This window comes from Muntiacus reevesi, chromosome 3, assembly GCF_963930625.1.
Source record: "Muntiacus reevesi chromosome 3, mMunRee1.1, whole genome shotgun sequence".
In the NCBI taxonomy this organism is placed as follows: domain Eukaryota; kingdom Metazoa; phylum Chordata; class Mammalia; order Artiodactyla; family Cervidae; genus Muntiacus; species Muntiacus reevesi.
This window is the reverse complement of record NC_089251.1, coordinates 102,316,142-102,333,441: the sequence shown is the minus strand read 5'-3', so window position 1 is coordinate 102,333,441 and position 17,300 is coordinate 102,316,142. Positions and strand designations below refer to the sequence as shown.

Here is a 17,300-nt window from a genome sequence, read left to right as displayed (position 1 = left end):
TAAATTGTATTATTCTTGAATAGGTAGAGTAGGGATGAATATGGATTGACAGTAAGAGCAAACCTTCATGTAACTCTTATCATTGTCAGGACTATTGTAACTGCTTTACAGTCCTCATAGCAAACTGTGAATAGCTTAAAGTAGCTGTTTATGGCAGATGTGGAGTTATGAAAGCACTTACTGCTTGATTTTATCTCTAAACAGCCCAGATCCTATATATGTATTTTACTTTTTAAAATGAATTTCTCCTTTTTTTCCCCTCCATTTTCTAATCAAGATTTCAGCTTTAACTAAATGTTGAGGTTACTAGTTATACTATATTTTTTCAAATATTTTTTTATGTGGGCCATTTTTAAAGTCTTTATTGAATTGTTACAATATTGCTTCTGTTTTTGGTTTTTTGATTTTTGGCCATGAGGTATGTGGAGTCTGAGCCCCCCGACCAGGGATCAGACCTGCACCCACTATGCTGGAGAGTCAGCTCTTAACCACTGGACTGTCAGGGCAGTCCCCTGTATTTTTAATTAATAACAGTTATTTTATTTCATTCCATTTTAGGTAGAAAGGGCTTTTTTTTTTTTTAAATGAAGATGACCAAGCCAGTTGAATAATCTTTGATCAAAGCAAGGGTTGTATTGACTTTTTCTTTGCTGGTGTGAGCAAGGCAGCCAGAGATATGAGAGAGGAAAAATGTTTAGATCAGAATCAGTCTTAAAATTTTTCCTAGAACCAGAGTGGTTCTCTGGGGAGTAGGGTCCTTATCAGTTGTCCAGAGTCCAACCTTGATGGCTAATAAGGACCAGCTGTGTTGAAACTTTCCCCCAGCCCTGCGCGCATCTGCTCACAACTGGTAACATTGGTATGTACAACCTGCTTCTGTTTGCAGAATTAATGGCCTCTGCAGGAGAGACTGGCTCCCTGCACTACGGAGGTAGATGGTTTTACCTCGGAAATAGAGGAGGAAGAATCATACATGAGGGGTGGTGATCTAATCAAAGATATTTATTTATTCTTGGATCATTTCGATCTTTTTTTCGTTTTTTTAAGAGAAAAAAACCCTAGCCTCGCATTCCCAATCTTAGATCTTCTGGGAGAAGTCACTGCCAGCACAGTTTTTTCTCCCCTCCATCGTTACGTGTCTGTCTTTTATTCATTACTGCCTTATCTCAATCCACGATCTGAAAATTTGCATTACTTTACCAGTGTATAGCTGACAGTATGGTCACACATTAAAAATGGCCATGTCTTTTTCATATTCTAGTTCTTATCTGTGGGTTCAGCCAAGGGAGAATGATCATCACTGGAAAACATGTTCTCTGATCCTGCTTAAGGATCCTCAAGGTGGCATAAATTCAAGAGTGGTATTCTTTCAAAATGTAAATAATTGATTGTACACTTCATTCAAAATGCTTCTCTTTGAAATAAGATAGTAATTTCATGTCTTGGAAAAACAGATTGTTCCAGAAGTATGAAGCTCTCACTTTTTAAAAAATAGACTTCATTTTTTTTAGAGTGGTTTTAGGTTCACGGCAAAATTGCACAGGTCATAGACTTCCTATACGCCCTCTGCTCCCAGACACTCAGCCTCTCCCACTTTCAGCATCCTCACCAGGGTGGTACATTTTACAGCTGATGATCCTGCATTGATGATATTGATGTATCATTGTCACTCAAAATCTGTGGTTTACTTCAGGGGGTACATTCTGTGAGTTTGGACATGTATATAATGACATGTATCTAGCATTATAGTAAAAACTCTGATTTTTTTTTTTTAGACAGCTTTCCTTAGTTATAAATTCATCATTTCATAATCCACTGTCAGCTAATTATTATCTCCTTGTTTAATACGTAGAATATGTGGTCTAACTATAGATATTTACTGAACAGCTGTTATATTCCAGAGATTGTTTTACCGTATTTTTTTCTCGCAAAACTAAATTATCTCCCAAGCCTCTTTGTTTTGGAGTAAACAGCACCAGTTATTTTGATGTGTTTCCTCATGATGTGATGTAAGAAGAGCAGAGTTAAAGTGTGAGCAGATTGTGTCACCTTGAGGGAGTCATTTAACCTTGGTAAAATCTGAAGATTAGATCTTCCAGTTTTGAACTTACGTGATTTTGTTTTCTGTCTTTGAATGAAAAAAAACAAAGAAATTTGGAGTTCCTCAAAGAAACTTACATCTTATAAAAAGTGATGAGACAGTAGATTCAATTTTATAATTTGGTTTATGAGTGAAGAGTCCAGGCTGAGGCGTTGGTTACTTTTGTCTTTAGGTGTAGCCCACCAGTGTTACCATGGTTTCATAAAGGCTGTTCAGGAAGGGAACATCCAGTGGGAGAGTCGGACATACCCTTATCCCGGGACCCCCATCACCCAGCGGTTCTCACACAGTAAGTATTTATCATGAAAACAGGTCCCATCTTGCCAGCGGTCATGTTTCCAAAAACTATTTTTGAGGCTTGTATTTTGTCTGACATTTTTAATGAAGAGAATATAAAATGAGGATTCATATTAATTTTGCAGCCAGAATTAGGGAAGAACATGAGCCTAAATGTTTTGTAGGCACTGTGGTGTAATTTTATGTTTGCTTTTTCGTTGGATTTTTCTAGTATCTGTACTCCAAGGAGGTCAAGGTGTTGTGCTTGGGCTTTTAAACTCTTGACATCAGGTAATGGAAGAGCGAAGGAAAGGTGCTCATGAGGGTGTTTCTGTGATCCTGTTTAGGGAGTAGCCAGTTCACCAAGAACTCTTTATTTTAGCATGGTATGTGTTCAGCAAACACGGAATTTGACTGGGGTCACACACAAATTTTGAACATGAAGGATATTGATTATAAAATACAAATTTAAGTAATAAAATTATAAATAAAATGTTCTGGCAAATAGACATAATTTAGAGTTTTTGACTTATTCTAGAATTAACTCTCCATTTTAGCTGATTTTTACAGATGCCACTTTATGTATTTTTTCCCCCCGGGGACACCATGTGGGATCTTAGCTCCCTGACCAGCGATTGAACCCAGGCCCCAGCAAAGAGAGCACTGAATTCTAACCACTGGACCGCCAGGGACTTGGCAGTATCATTTCATTCCAGAGGTGGCTTCTCTACCGCTGAGCCACCAGGGGAAGCCCATTGGTGATTCATATCCATCCGTCAAAGTGAGACTGCGATGTGTTGTATTGTAGACCAGTAAAGGTGTATGTATATGAGTGGTTTTACAAAAGTTCGTTGAGAAGAGAGGGAAGCCTCTTGGAAAGTTCTCAGAATTACTGCTGTAGTTACATTACTTGCCTGTTCAGAAACCTTGAGTGTCTGTCCAGTGATAAAAGCTAAACTTAGTCATATTTAAAACCCTCTTTAAGCTGACTTATTTCTGCATTTACTACTTCATCTCCTGACTTTTCCCAAGAGCTCCCCTCTTTTTAAGCTGTCACTTTGCTGTACTCATTTCTTCCTCCCTGGAGTACTCTTGTCCACTTAGCTGAAGCCTGCTTCTTCTTGAAAGCTCGGTTCAAGTTGTAGCTCTTTGGGGAAAGCTTTTCTCAACTCTCTGGGCCACAGAAGAATTTTTCCTGATCTGAACTTATGTCTGGAATACTGATTTGGCACTTAACTCATATTGTCTTTCACTGTTAACTTTTATATTTGTGTCTCTTTTTTTAAGCTGTATTTTGAAATTTGAGGGGAAGGAGAGTTACTGGTTATCTATGTTATATAAACATTACTTGCAAAGTTACCAACTTAAAAGAAGATTTATTATCTCACAGAGTTCCTCAGGGTCAAGAATTTGAGAGTAGCTTAGCTGGCACGTTCTGACTTGGGGTCTCTTGTGAGGTTACAGTCAGCCTGTCAGTAAGGGCTCCCGTCCCCTGCGCGCTCTGCCGAGGCCTGGGGAATCTGTTTCCAAGCTCACTTAGCAGCCGTTGAGAGAAGACTCGGTTCCTTACTGCGTGGGCTCCTCCACAGAGCTGCTCATGGCTTGGCAGCTGGCTTCCCACGGAATGAATGATCCGAGAGAGAAACGGAGACGCTGAGGTGGCAGCCACGGTGTTTCTGCAGCCTCATCTCTGCTGAATGCCATCCTTTCTGCTCCACCCTGTAGGTCACATGGGGTTGTCCGAGGGTGTAAAACCGGGAAGTGAGGATCCCAGGCAGTCTCTTGGAGGTTGACCACCCCAGACGGTGCCCCATACTCTCATATCCAGAGGCGTTCAGTGAAAAACGGTGGCTCTTCATTGTCTTTGAACTGAATCTAAATAGATCAGAGGAATGAGTCGAACTGTCGGCTGTTTCCAGTGCTCTCGGGGAGCTGTTTTTACTCATGCTGTTGTAAACCCCCAGGGCAGTGGATCTCAAAAGTGCCGTTCTTGGACTTTGTGGGAGGGAGGCGTCTGTGAGACTCTTGGGGGGGTCTGCGAGGTCGGAACCGGCTTCCATCGGTTCTCCTCTGCGAGTGCGTGGTCGAGGCGTGAGCTCCCTTGTCCTGAGCCGAGCACGGGCTGTCGCAGTCTCCCCAGCACTGCTTTGGCTCCATTAGTGTGGCTGTCAGCACGGTGAAGAGACGGTGACTACTTCCTCAGCTACTGCTACTTATTATGATCATAAAAATAGTTTTGAAAGAGTCTCACATGTTTTCAGGAGTTCATAGACATATACTTTGCAGTAAAATTTAGATGAATCCTTGCTGAAAATATTTAATGAAATTACGGGAGGATCCATATTAGGTCCAGTATTTATTGTTGAAGGAGGGGTAACTTCAGTTATCTACACATGCTTGGAATGAGGAGCAGAGACAAGATTTCTAAAAACAGGACGTTTCTTAAGATTTTTTTTTCCTTTTCAAGATTTATCTGCTACTGGCTGTGGTGGGTCTTTGCTGCCGCAGGAAGGCTCGCTGTGGTGGCGGTGTACGGCTTCTCGTGGGCGGTGGCTTCTCCCGTTGCACGGAGCGGCTCTGAGTGCCACCGCTCCATAGCTGGGGCTTGAGTGGTCCAGGGTGCAGGCTGAGTGGCTGTGGTGCATGGGCTTAGTGTCTCTGAGGCAGGTGGGATCTTCCCAAACCAGGGGTCCCGCCGGTGACCCTTGCTTTGCCAGGTGGCTTCTTAAATGTTAGACTACCATGGAAGCCTGAGGATGGTGTTTTAAAACAAATAGTGTTGGAACCCTTTGTTGTTGTTGAATTGATCAGTTGTATCCAACTCTGCCACCCCATGGAATGCAGCACACCAGGCTTCCCTGTCATTCTCCATCTCCCAGAACTTGCTCAAATGGGTGATGCCGTCCAACCATCTCACCCTCTGTCGTCCCCTTCTCCTCCTGCCTTCACTCTTTCCCAGCATCAGGGTCTTTTCCAAAGAGTCTGCTCTTCACATCAGGTGGCCAAAGTATTCAACTTCAGCATCAGTCCTTCCAATGAATATGCAGGACTAATTTCCCTTAGGATTGACTGGTTTGATCTCCTTGCAGTCCAGGAGACTCTCAAGAGTCTTCTCCAGTACCACAGTTCAAAAGCATCAATCCTTCTGTGCTCAGCTTTCTTTATAGTCCAATTCTCACATCCATACATAACTACTGGAAAAACTGTAGCTTTGACTATATAGACCTTTGTTGGGAAAGTGATGTCTCTGCTTTTTAACACACTGTCTAGGTTTGTCATAGCTTTTCTTTCAAGGAACAAGCATCTTTTAATTTCATGGCTGCAGTCACCATCTACAGTGATTTGGGAGCCCAAGAAAATAAAGCCTGTTACTGCTTCAACTTTTTTCACTTCTGTTTGCCATAAAGTGATGGAACCAGATGCCATGATGTTAGTTTTCTGAATGTTGAGTTTCAAGCCAGCTTTTTTACTCTCCACTTTCACCATCATCAAGAAACTCTAGTTTCTCTTTACTTTCTGCCATTTGAGTGGTATTATATGTATATCTGAGGTTGTTGATATTTCTCCTGGCACTCTTGATTCCAGCTTGTGATTCATCCGCATTTCACATGCGGATGAATGTGAAATGAATGAATGAATGTGAATGAATGAATCCAGCCCAGCATTTCACATGATGTACTCTGCATGTAAGTTAAATAAGCAGGTTGACCATATACAGCCTTGTTGAACTCCTTTCCCAATTGTGAACGAGTCATCTGTTACATGTCTGATTCTGACTGTTGCTTCTTGACTTGCATAGAGATTTCTCAAGAGAAGTGTAAGGTAGTCTGTCTCTTAGTGTTTATTACCATCTGCATTTTACCATAATTATCTATGTAGGAGAGGCTACATGCTAAAGAAAAGCTTTTTACTTGGGAAGCAATTTCCTTGGCTCTTCTGATTGACACTTTCCTCATCTGTAAAATGTGTATATGCCCATGTTTAGGAGTTTTCCACAGTTTGTTGTGATCCACAGAGTCAAAGGCTTGTGTAGTCAATGAACCAGAAGTAGTTGTTTTTCTGGAATTCCCTTGCTTTCTCCATGATCCAACAAATGTTGGCAATTTGATCTCTGGATCATCTGCTTTTTCTAAACCCAGCTCATACTCCTAGAAGTTCTCATTTCACATACTGCTGAAGCCTAGCTTGAAGGATTTTGAGCAGAACCTACAGTTCAGTTCAGTTCAGTCGCTCAGTCGTCGCCAACTCTTTGAGAACCCATGGAGTACAGCATGCCAGGCTTCCCTGTCCATCACCAAATTCAGTAGTTCCCCCCAATCTTCTTCTCTGCTTAATTTAGTGAATGGCATTATCATTCTCTCCATTATACAGACTTGAAATCTTGGTTTCATGCTCAGTTCCTCTCCCTCCCTCAACAACAAAAGTCAGATCTTGTTGACTCTGTTCGGTCTCTGCAGTCTGTCTCATGTCTTTCCTTTTACTCCCATTACTCACACTTATGACTTAATCATTCCATCTTTCCTGTCTCTTCTTCCTCCTTTCCTCCCCCACCTCCCTCCCTCCTACATTGCAGTCAGATCACACTTGTATCTCCTGCAGGAGAAGCCTGGAGTCTTAACCACAGGATCGAGAGGGAAGTCCCCCTAAATCTTTTCTAAACACTCTTCTTACCTTTTCTCTTCATCTGAACCTGGTCTAGACACTGTTGGTAGCCATCTCTAAAACAGGGGACAGTGCCGCCTCCTGGGGCCTTTGGACGTATGCAAGGTCATGGCATACTGTCTCGACTGGAAAGTACCGCAGGCGGATAGTAGGCAAGGACCAGGGTTGCCGAATGTCCTGTAGTGAACAGGATGATCCTGCACACAACGAACTGACCTGTTCAAAATGACAGGCGCCCTGAGCCGGGAAGCACTGCAAACCTGAGACATAAAGCCAACCTTATCATTCCTCTGCCGAGAAGCCTCAGCCTGTCTGCGCTGCAGGTGGACGTCTCCACTCTGGTGGCCTTCAGGGCCCCAGCTTACCTGTTCAGCCTGACTCACGGTTGCATCCTTACACAGCCAGGCTCTACCCACACACGATTCGTGTTTGTCTGAAATTCCCGACTTCGTGGCTTTGCTTAGGTGCCCTGATTTCATTTCCCTTCCCCGCCCATTGCCTTTTAGCCCCTAGACATATTTCCCCTTGTTAAATGACAGAAAGTGTCCTGACCTCTAAAACTCATCTAGGAGACAAAGCCAAAATCTACCTCCTTTCACACTGTTCTCAAATTCCCCGGTATGGAGATTAAGCTCTTCTCTTTCTCTGCTTATACTGCCTTAATAGACTCTTCATACCTTCCTCTTAATGTTTATTACCATCTGCCTTTTATGATAATTATCTGTGTAAGAGAGAGTACATGCCAAAGAAGAGCTTCAGACTTGGGAAGCGAGTTCCTTGGCTTCTCTAATCCACACTTCCACAAAATGTGTATAACAAATCCTGTTTGTGCCACAGGTTACTAGGAAATTTAATTGAGGAAACAGTTGTAGAAATATGTTTTAACCTGCAAAATGATAGGATAATGATGGTGTCTCCTCCACAAGGTTCTTGTCTGCCTGAGAACACTCTGGTCCCATGTCTTAGACATCTTGTGCACCTCTCACAACTCCTGGCTCATAGTTGACATCAATTAATTCTGTGGAATTGTGTAACAAAGATATGAGCAATAGAGCATCTTTCTTATGTAAAAGGCGAGACAGAAAATGCAGGGGAAGTAAATGAAGCCAGTTCTCCTAGTTATTTGGTGAGTGTTTGTATGGCCAGACATGCAACTCTTGACTAAGGTAGAATGTCCCTTTCAGATTGACACAGGGGTCTGTTGAGTACCCAGAATTATGTTTTGGCGTTCAGGCTGCACATATGGTCAGGTCACTCCATACGCATGCTGACCGTGCTTCTGCAGCAGCCAGCAGGCCCAGACTGGATAAGCAGCCTGTCTCACTCCATAGTTATGTAATTACAGGCCTTATCACGTGTGTCCTGGCTTGTAGATGCTAGACACGTGACAACCTAAGCATGGGATAGATGCCTCAGGACCTTTCCCTGGAGACAAGTGAGGAAACAAGAGGGTTTAGTGACTACCAGCACCATGAAACATATGAACCTGGAAGGCCTTGAACGTTAGAGAAGTTTAGTGCAGTGGGAGAGTGTTCAGACACTGAAAACTCTGCTTACTGTGTGTGTGATTGTGAATATGTGATTTGTCTTCAAATAGGAATTATTAAATTTTAACTTGAGGCATGTGACTTTTAGTAGTTGTTCATGGAGCAGTCAAGCACATTTCAGAAAATTTGAAGAGATTTAGCTATTGGAACAATCACATTCTCAATGTTATTAATATTTTTTTTAGCAGGGTAATCATACCATACAATGAACAGTAACTTCTGCATAGTACATTCCAATGGTCTGTATGTTCTGAAAGGAAAATGTTCTGTTTGGGTGGAGAGCTTTGGTAAAAGGAAATACCTACTTGAGCCCTGGTGTTTGCTGAGATTCTTAGTTTGTTTAAAAGGCCCGTTGAGTTTGTTGGGTCCCCACCCCCACTCAGGCCAACACGTAGGCGCCTTAAATAAAAACAGACAAACACAGTTCAGTAGGATGCTTAAAATATGTGAGTGTACTATTGATGGCTGTTTTCTCATTCTCATTACATCTGAGTTCTAAACATAGCTACCTAAATTGACTCTCTTCCTCTCCAAGCTTTGTTGATAATGCCTGCTGGACGTTGAAAATACACTGTGTGAAACTTGTCATTTCAGTCCCATTAGCTTTGCATAGAGTTTGGGCTGTGCCTTCCTCTTCCACAAGCCTTTGTTTGCTCAAAGAGAGCAGGAAAATGCCATTTGCCTTATTTTAGTATAGGATTAAAATACACGTGGTGAAGATCTCACGGGGCCAGCTGCTGGCTAGGTTTTCAATCCAAATAGAGCAGAATGTTTGCTACCTCTTTGAAAAATAAAGGCACTGTGTTCTTTTACTGCATGAAGGAAGCAACTGCCAGGAGTTGGTCTTTGAGGAATAGTGGGACATAAATGAGCTCCTGACTCTTTTAGTCATGAAATCATGGATTTGTCTTATTAAACATTGTCATAATGGACCTCAGTTAGAGTTTCAGAAGACAAGGGACATGGCTAATTTCTGTTCTGGGGTTCCGGGTTATCCAGAGGAATAGAATGTTCTCTTATGCTGGGCACCGGTCAGGTCAATTTAAAATTGCCCCAATTTGTTGGAGCAGCTAGTTCAAAAAAGGTATAAGAAGACCAGGATACTTGAAGCTTAACGGCTTTAGTGGAGATTAAAGTGTGGCTACAGTAATTATCCTTTTTGTTTGTTGAATGTTATCTAACTTGATCTATTGTTATTTGCGGTACTTAACAACTCTGAAACATGAGCAATGAAATTATGTAGAATTTTCCTTTTTGGGAGGCCACACCGCACAGTTTGTGGGCAGTGAAAGCATGAAGTCCTAACCACTGAACTGCCAAGGAATTCCCAGGATTACACTCCTTAATAACCTTTCTTATTGGGATGTTAATGTAAAAACTGATTTAGATATGGATTGCAAGTTATTTTCAAGGCAAAGAAAGTCAGTGGGGAAATTCCCTGGCAGCCCTGTGGTTATGACTCTATGCTTTTACTGCAGGGGCCTGGGTTCAATCCTTAGTCAGGGAACTGAGATCCCTCAAACTGCATGGCACCATCAGAAAATAAAAAAGGAAGTAGTGGAAAGTGTGAAATCATGTTACCCTTCATATTCCATCGTAGCATGGTTGAGTTTTGGGAGTAATTAAGTATTTTGCAGATGTGAGCCTGTTGACGATTAAACAGCATTTCATTTCTTTGTATCTCTAGTTTCTTTAATTTCTTTGTTAATTTGAAAAGTCTGTAGCTTTGTTATTGTGCAGTGTTAGAGGTCAGATGTTTCGGATTTACTCCTTCCCCTGGCTGAGACTACGGGGTATAAGTGACTGAGCACATTGCTTTTATTTTCTCTTAACTCATCCAACTTTCAGATGTGGCTTCCCTAGTGTAGAGAGTCCTTAAAGGCCTATCAAGTGGGCTGTGTTTAGAAAAAATAAAAAAGGAGGGTTATTCCCAGAGCGTTTGTGTATCACAGGAGGTGGTTATAGCAGTAGCATTTCCCTTTTTCTGAGCTAGAGTCCAGAAGAGATTTTAAAACCAGTGGTGGGCTAGACTGAGCCAGACCTACCAACGGGCTGGATGAGCACCAGAGCCCTGTTGCCCCAGTGGGCCAAGCCTCCGAATTTCTTTTCCCTTTCCGCTTCCTTTTACATGATGCTTAACTGTTTCAGCCTAGTTTGACTTTGAGAGGTCTGGTTTTCCCACTGATATGCATGGAATGAATGAAAAGTTTTGCTCTGCTCTTTTCCGTAAAACCCAAGATGGTGAATGCAGAGCTGTGAGGAGCATGGCCGTCTCTCCCACAGGATAGAGGCTGCATGCGCTCCCTGGGGAGAAGCACTGGGGCGGAGCTGAGCTTCCACGTGTCTTGTCCAGGCCCTGCCTCCAGTCATCCTGGTGTTAGGGCAGCAGCCCCTCTCACAGCCATTGACTCTTGCCTTCAGGACGGTGTCCGCTGGTGAGGTGTATATCGTCACCTAGTTAAGCAGGCTTTTCTTAGAGACCTCGGTGCTTTTCGTGTACTCATTTAAAGTATGTGTTTACGTTTGGCTGTGCGGGGCTCCTCGTGGAGCAGGGCTCTGGGCGCGTGGGCTTGGTAGCTGGGGTCTCAGGCCCTGGATCTCGCAGGCTCCAGCAGCCGTGGTGCTGGGCTGTAGTTGCCTGAGGCGTGTGGAATCTTCCCGTGTCTCCTGCGTTGGCAGGCAGATTCCTATCTGCTGTGCCGCCGGGCAGGGCCGACCTTGGTGCTTTTCACGTGTCACTTCCTGCGTTGGCTTTCTGTTCAGCACCAACCAGTCAGCTTTGGTGGCTTTTGGATACACCTAGGAGCTTAATGACTTTCATGTTTTCTCTCTTGGTGGTTTGGGGACCATACTACTCTGAGATCCCCAAGCCATATTGGTTCCATATGTGTGGTTGCTTTGTGGCATTGATTAAAATTGTTTTCTGTCATTCTCTTTCATATAAAGTCTTGTTTATTGTTTTATTTCTTCACATTTCATTTGAAAGCAAAAGCAGTAAGAGGAGTGGTGGAGAGAAATGGGAGGACTGAGTCCTCTGTTAGCAGTGACTCTCTTCTTCTAGCCCGCGAGGATAATGATGCAAATTCAGATTAATTATGGAGCTGCACTGACATTTCACTCATTGAGCACTTTGAATCTAAATTCTCGTGTGCTCTTGCTAGAATTATGCTGTCTTATGTAATATCATTGTCAGCTTGCTTAGTGTGCTCAGAAATAACATTTCCGTAGCTTTTCTCTGGTCCTTAGTTTAAAGGTTAATGTAGTGTTGATGAACTGGAAGACACAAGGCTGGTTATGGAAAGCTTGGTACCTGGTAGCAGTTATGATATGTGTGAAATAATTGATCTTTGAAAGACATGGACTATAGTTAAGGTCCTAGAGTACCTTCAAAATTAGACACCAGTTGTTCATTAATTGTTTTCTTTCTAGGTGCGTGCTATTATGATGCGAATCAGTCTATGTATGTGTTTGGAGGCTGTACCCAGAGCAGTTGCAATGCTGCCTTCAATGACCTCTGGAGACTTGACCTAAATAGCAAAGAGTGGATCCGACCTTTGGCTTCAGGTAAGAGAGAAAATGGCGCTCCGTGCCCCCTTACAGGGAAACTCCCCTTGCATGGAAACTCACGACCCTCTTGGTGTTGGTCTCAAGAACAGATTACTGGGGCCCCAGGTCCTTTGTCAAATCTGCTTGTAAACGCTGAAGAGCGATATGCTTGCGTAAGGTCTTTGTGTTTTTTTGAATTATACTTTATCATTAGTGTTGGAACCCTGCCAGAATCGCTGCACTACTGTGTGAATCCGTCCGTGTGGTTTTCTCAAGTGCTCGTCCAGGTGTGATGTCTCTTTGGTATGAAGGTGAAGTAACAGTGGCACAGTCGTGAGAACTGCAGTTGACTGACAGAAGCTGTTGTCCCAGGGCTAAGATCTATGAATGTCCTTTGTTGTTGCCAGCTCAGGTATTTGGGGAGTGTATGAAACATGCCTCTGCTGGTTCCTCCTAACTACTCAAGAGTGTGGGAAGATTCCACAGTCGGTGCAGCCCGCGTCGTCCCACTGCGCCAAAATCTGGACAGAAAGCCGCCAGGTCATTTTCTCTTTTGACCTAACCTTTCTTGGGGAAGAAAAACACACACACACACACGATTGTTTCTGCACTCACAAAGCGGGGTGACTTGAAAAGGCACAGTTAGAAGCTCAGAGGGGCCCGGGTGATGGACGAATAGAGTTCCCTGAGTGTAAAGCATCCTGCTTGGTTTGTTGGCAAGCTTTTCCCAAACATTCTTCTTTTGGCCTTGCAGGGTTGCAATTCATTGTACTTATTTAGGTCTTGTTTGCTTTGATCACCAAATGGAAGGCAACATGGTATATTAGAAAGGGCATTGGACTAAGAGTGAGGCCACGTGAGTTTCATTTCCTGGCAAAAATCACCAATTCTGCATGTAACTATGACTAAGTTACTGTATCTCTCTGGGAGAAGTATGCAAGCGGATCAGAAGATTCTGTTTTTAAGTGAATTGAGAAAGCTGCTTTATGTCTCCCTTTATTTCTGTAATGACTGCTCTGAATGTCTAGGCCAGGCGCTTAAAATCTTTTTATGAGAAGAAGCTGCATTTTGCTTTCCCAAAGCTGTAAGCCCCGGTTTCTTCCCTCTGCAGTAGACAATATGGGAGGGAAGCACGTAGTGACTGTAGGCGCTCAAAGCTGGAACTGGGTTTTGAACACAGGAAATTCTTTAAAATTATTGGAAAGATGAAAAAGTATTAATCTTAAAAAATTTTTGAACATTAGGACTATTTTAGAGCCTTCAGAACTTTGTACTCTGGACCATTTCCTTTTCTAGCACTTTGTAACCCCTGTTGCACTTAACACAGCATTGATTAATACTTAGAATCATGGATTCTAAAATGCAGAGGCTTTTTTTAGCTTAAGCATCCTATTGCCATTGTCCTTATTGTCCAGGCCCCATATGATGTCCCAGTAACAAAATACCAATACTGCCTGTCTCTGTTTCGTAACCAAGCTTTATGACTTTGGGGCTTCCCTGGCAGCTCAGGTGGTAAAGAATCTGCCTGTAGTGCAGGAGACCTGGGTTCACTCCCTGGGTCGGGAGCATTCCCTGGAGAACGGACTGGCTACCCACTCCAGCATTCTTGCCTGGAGGATCCCATGGACAGAGGAGCCTGGGGGGCCACAGTCCATGGGGTTGCAAAGAGTCCAGCACGGCTTGAGAAGTGAACACTTCTGTGCCTTTGGTGATTTGGTGTGGGTGCTGCTCTTTCTTGTAGGTGTGGAGCTTGGACCTTCATAGCCTATCGGCATCTACTTTGTTTATTTTTCCTTATTTTTCTTTACAAGATAGACATGGCATTTTTGTTGTTGTTAACTACTAAGTTTAAAGACTATGCTTTGAAATCCCCAAGGTAGAAGTATCAGAGAAATACCTGTCTTTATAATGCAGATTTTATAACTGATCTGAATTTTAAAAAAAAATACAGTGTTGGACTGTTCCTTTTTATAAAACATCTTGGCTCCTGAAAGTTTAAAAGTACTTTTCTAACAGAATATCTCAAAGAATCTAGTTTCTGCATCACTCTAACCTACAATTAGAGGCTAGTTTTGGCGGGGGGGGGGGGGGGGGGGGGCGGTGAAGACTGAGCTTTTTGAAATGTCTAGTTTAAATTAAAAAACAAAACAAAACAGTAGTTTAATTAAGAGTCCTATGAGATTCTCAGCTTCCCAGGTGGCACCGTGGTAAAGAATCAGCCTGCCAGTGTAGGAGATGCAAGAGATGTGGGTTCGATCCCTGGGTTGGGAAGATCCTCTGTAGGAAAAAAATCGCAACCCACTCCAGTATTCTTGTCTGGAGAACCCCATGGACAGAGGAACCTGGCCGGCTACTGTCCATGGGGTCAGAGAGTCAGACAGAACTGAGTGTACTCACACAGAAGCATATGAGATTCTCATTTAGGCAGAAATCCCATGGGAAGATTGCCTGAGGCAACCAAACATCAGTGATGCTTTCTGAATAAAAGACAGTTGTTGGTGTGTCTTGGTGTCCCTGACTCACCCATTTGAGCACTTGGAGGTGGGTAGGTCAGATGGTTCCCGAGGGGAGGGTGCTGCCTACTGCCCTTTGGGACCAGATGCAAAGTCTTCCAGCGTCTGAGTGTCTGCAGATGAAGGGTGTCTAGAGTGATGGTTTTAGCCATGTTCAGTCTTCAAGTGTAGCTCTTTGGAAAAGAGCACCAGGCAGGCAGTGGAGCGGTGTGGGTTGGGAGCAGAGTCTGGACAAGGAACACCGCTGTCTCAGGCGTCTTTTCACCTGTGGTTGGTGATGTTGCGCATGAGACTGGAGCGTCTCAGTGTGGTTGGTGTCCTGGCGCAGGCTGCCGTAACAGAACACCGTAGTCTAGGGGGCTTCAACCCCAGAAACTTACTTCTCGCATTCTGGAGGCTAGGAGTCCGAGATCCGGGTGCTGGTGAAGGCTCTTTTCCTGGCTGTCAGAGAACCAGGCAGCTTGCTCTGTGTCCACGTAGCAGAGAGTGAGTTCTGGTATCTCTTCCTTTTTTTTTATAAACCAAATTATCTCCCAGAGCTCTCATCTTCATATGCCATCACACTGAGATTCAGAATTCAGCATATGGATTTGAGGAGGACAGAGTTCAGTCCATAGCAGTTGGAAATAATGTGTTTTGTCAACAAAACCTTGTCTTGCATTTCTTTTGAAACGACAGGAAGGGGGAGCATCTAGAGGGAGGGGTGGTGCTGAGTGCTGGAGTGGCTCTTGCAGTTGAGAGAGGCCTGTGGTGCTTCTCCGACACTCCACTGCGGTTCCGCCTCCTCCCTTTACATGAGGGTGAGTCCTGCCTTCGTGGGGCGTATACTGTAATGGGGAAGAAACGGTAAACAGTCATAAAGGAAGTGAGGAATGGGATGTAAAATAAGAAAGGGAGACAGCCTTTTCTGCTGAGACATGAAAGATACAGAGTGGAGGGAGGTGAAAGTGGCATGTATGAAGAACAGGACGTATTGGAGGAGCTGAAAGCAGCCCTTGTGGATGAAGCGTAATGAGCAAGACAGAGCTGAGGTGTAGATGGGAGCCAAGGGTATTGTGATCCTACATACATTTTAAAGAACACTGCTTGCTGCTATTTAAGAAATGGATTAAAGGAAGGCAAGAAGATGAAGCAGAGAGAACAGGTAGGAGGCTATCAGAATAGCACTGGTGAGAGCGTGTGATAGCTTGGACTAGAGTCACAGCAGTGGAGATAGAGAGAAGTGAGCGAATCTGAGCTGAATTTTTATGTTAAAATTGATGGGACTTCTTGATGGATTAGATATGGGAGGGTGAGAAGGGCAGTCAAGGCTGACTTATGTACACTTACGTAGATAGTGGGGCCATTTGCTAAAACAGAAGAAATATTTGGAAGAGTTTTTTTTTTTTTTTAATCTCTTTAAACATTTAAGTGGTGGTATTAAGTAATTCATTGTTATGGGGAGTCTAGCATTTGAAATAGAGGGTTTGACTTGCCTTAAATGATGGCATAATCCTTTTGCTCAGTTAATTCTGCTATAATTCTTCATTTTGTTCATGCAGCAAATATTTATGGATTGCTTGCTCTGTGCCCAGTATTCCTTTAGATGCTGGGGATTCATGAGTGAATAAAACAGACAAAAATCCTACTCCTAATGGAGATTAAGGAGAAGGCAATGGCACCTCACTGCAGTACTCTTGCCTGGAAAAATCCCATGGATGGAGGAGCCTGGTGGTCTGCGGTCCATGGGGTCGCTAAGAGTTGGACACGACTGAGACTTCACTTTCACTTTTCACTTTCACACATTGGAGAAGGAAATGGCAACCCACTCCAGTGTTCTTGCCTGGAGAATCCCAGGGATGGGGGAGCCTGGTGGGCTGCCGTCTATGGGATCACACAGAGTTGGACACGACTGAAGTGATTTAGCAGCAGCAGCAGCAACGGAGATTAAATTCAAATAAGGGAAAAGTGAAAGTGAAAGTTGCTCAGTCGTGTCTGACTCTTTACGACCCCCTGAACTGTGCATGGCATTTTCTAGGCCAGGATACTGGAGTGGGTGGCCTTTCCCTTCTCCAGGGGGTCTTCCCAATCCAGGGATCGAACCCAGGTCTCCCGCGTTGCAGGCGGATTCTTTACCAGCTGAGCCACAAATAAGGGAAGACATGCTTAAAATGGCAAGTACGTAAGATAGTAGAAGATGATCAATGCTCTTGAAACGAAGCCATAGCATAGTCAAGGGGATGAGGAGCAGGGGAGACTGCCCCTGGGGATCGGGGTAGAGCTCTGAGATCAGGAGAAGGTGACCGCAGAGCAACGGCTTGATGGGGACAGGGGGCGAACCATGCTTATCTCAGGAAGGAGCATTCCAAACGGGATGAGCAGGGCCAGGGCTCAGAGGTGGAGGTGTGCCCGGGACAGTCAAGGGCTGATGAGGAGTGCTCTGTGACTGCAACGGAGTGTACAAAGGAGGAGGTACTCAGAGAGATTAGTGCACACGCACGGCTTTCTGGCTGTTGCTAGAACTCTGTGGGCCTTGTCGTATTCTTTCAGGGAACTGGCTAGTCATAAGACTGTAAGAGGACAAGTATGGAAATGAGACCAGGTAAGAAATGGTAGCAATAATCTAGGCAAGAAATAATGGTGACTTGGATGAGGGTATTGGCAGAAGGATAAAAG

At 43.8% G+C, this 17,300-nt stretch overlaps 1 protein-coding gene across 2 annotated transcripts in view; it reads left to right on the top strand.

The window, feature by feature from the left end:
* FBXO42 (F-box protein 42) overlaps positions 1–17,300 on the top strand; it is an 81,813-nt gene that overhangs the window by 35,350 nt on the left and 29,163 nt on the right. Inside the window, exons 3-4 of one of the 2 annotated variants that reach the window (XM_065929889.1) lie at positions 2,274–2,390; positions 12,016–12,150. In XM_065929889.1, coding sequence (XP_065785961.1) covers positions 2,274–2,390; positions 12,016–12,150 — 252 coding nt within the window. The remainder of the gene's footprint in view (positions 1–2,273; positions 2,391–12,015; positions 12,151–17,300) is intronic. The other variant, XM_065929890.1, reaches the window with a different exon arrangement.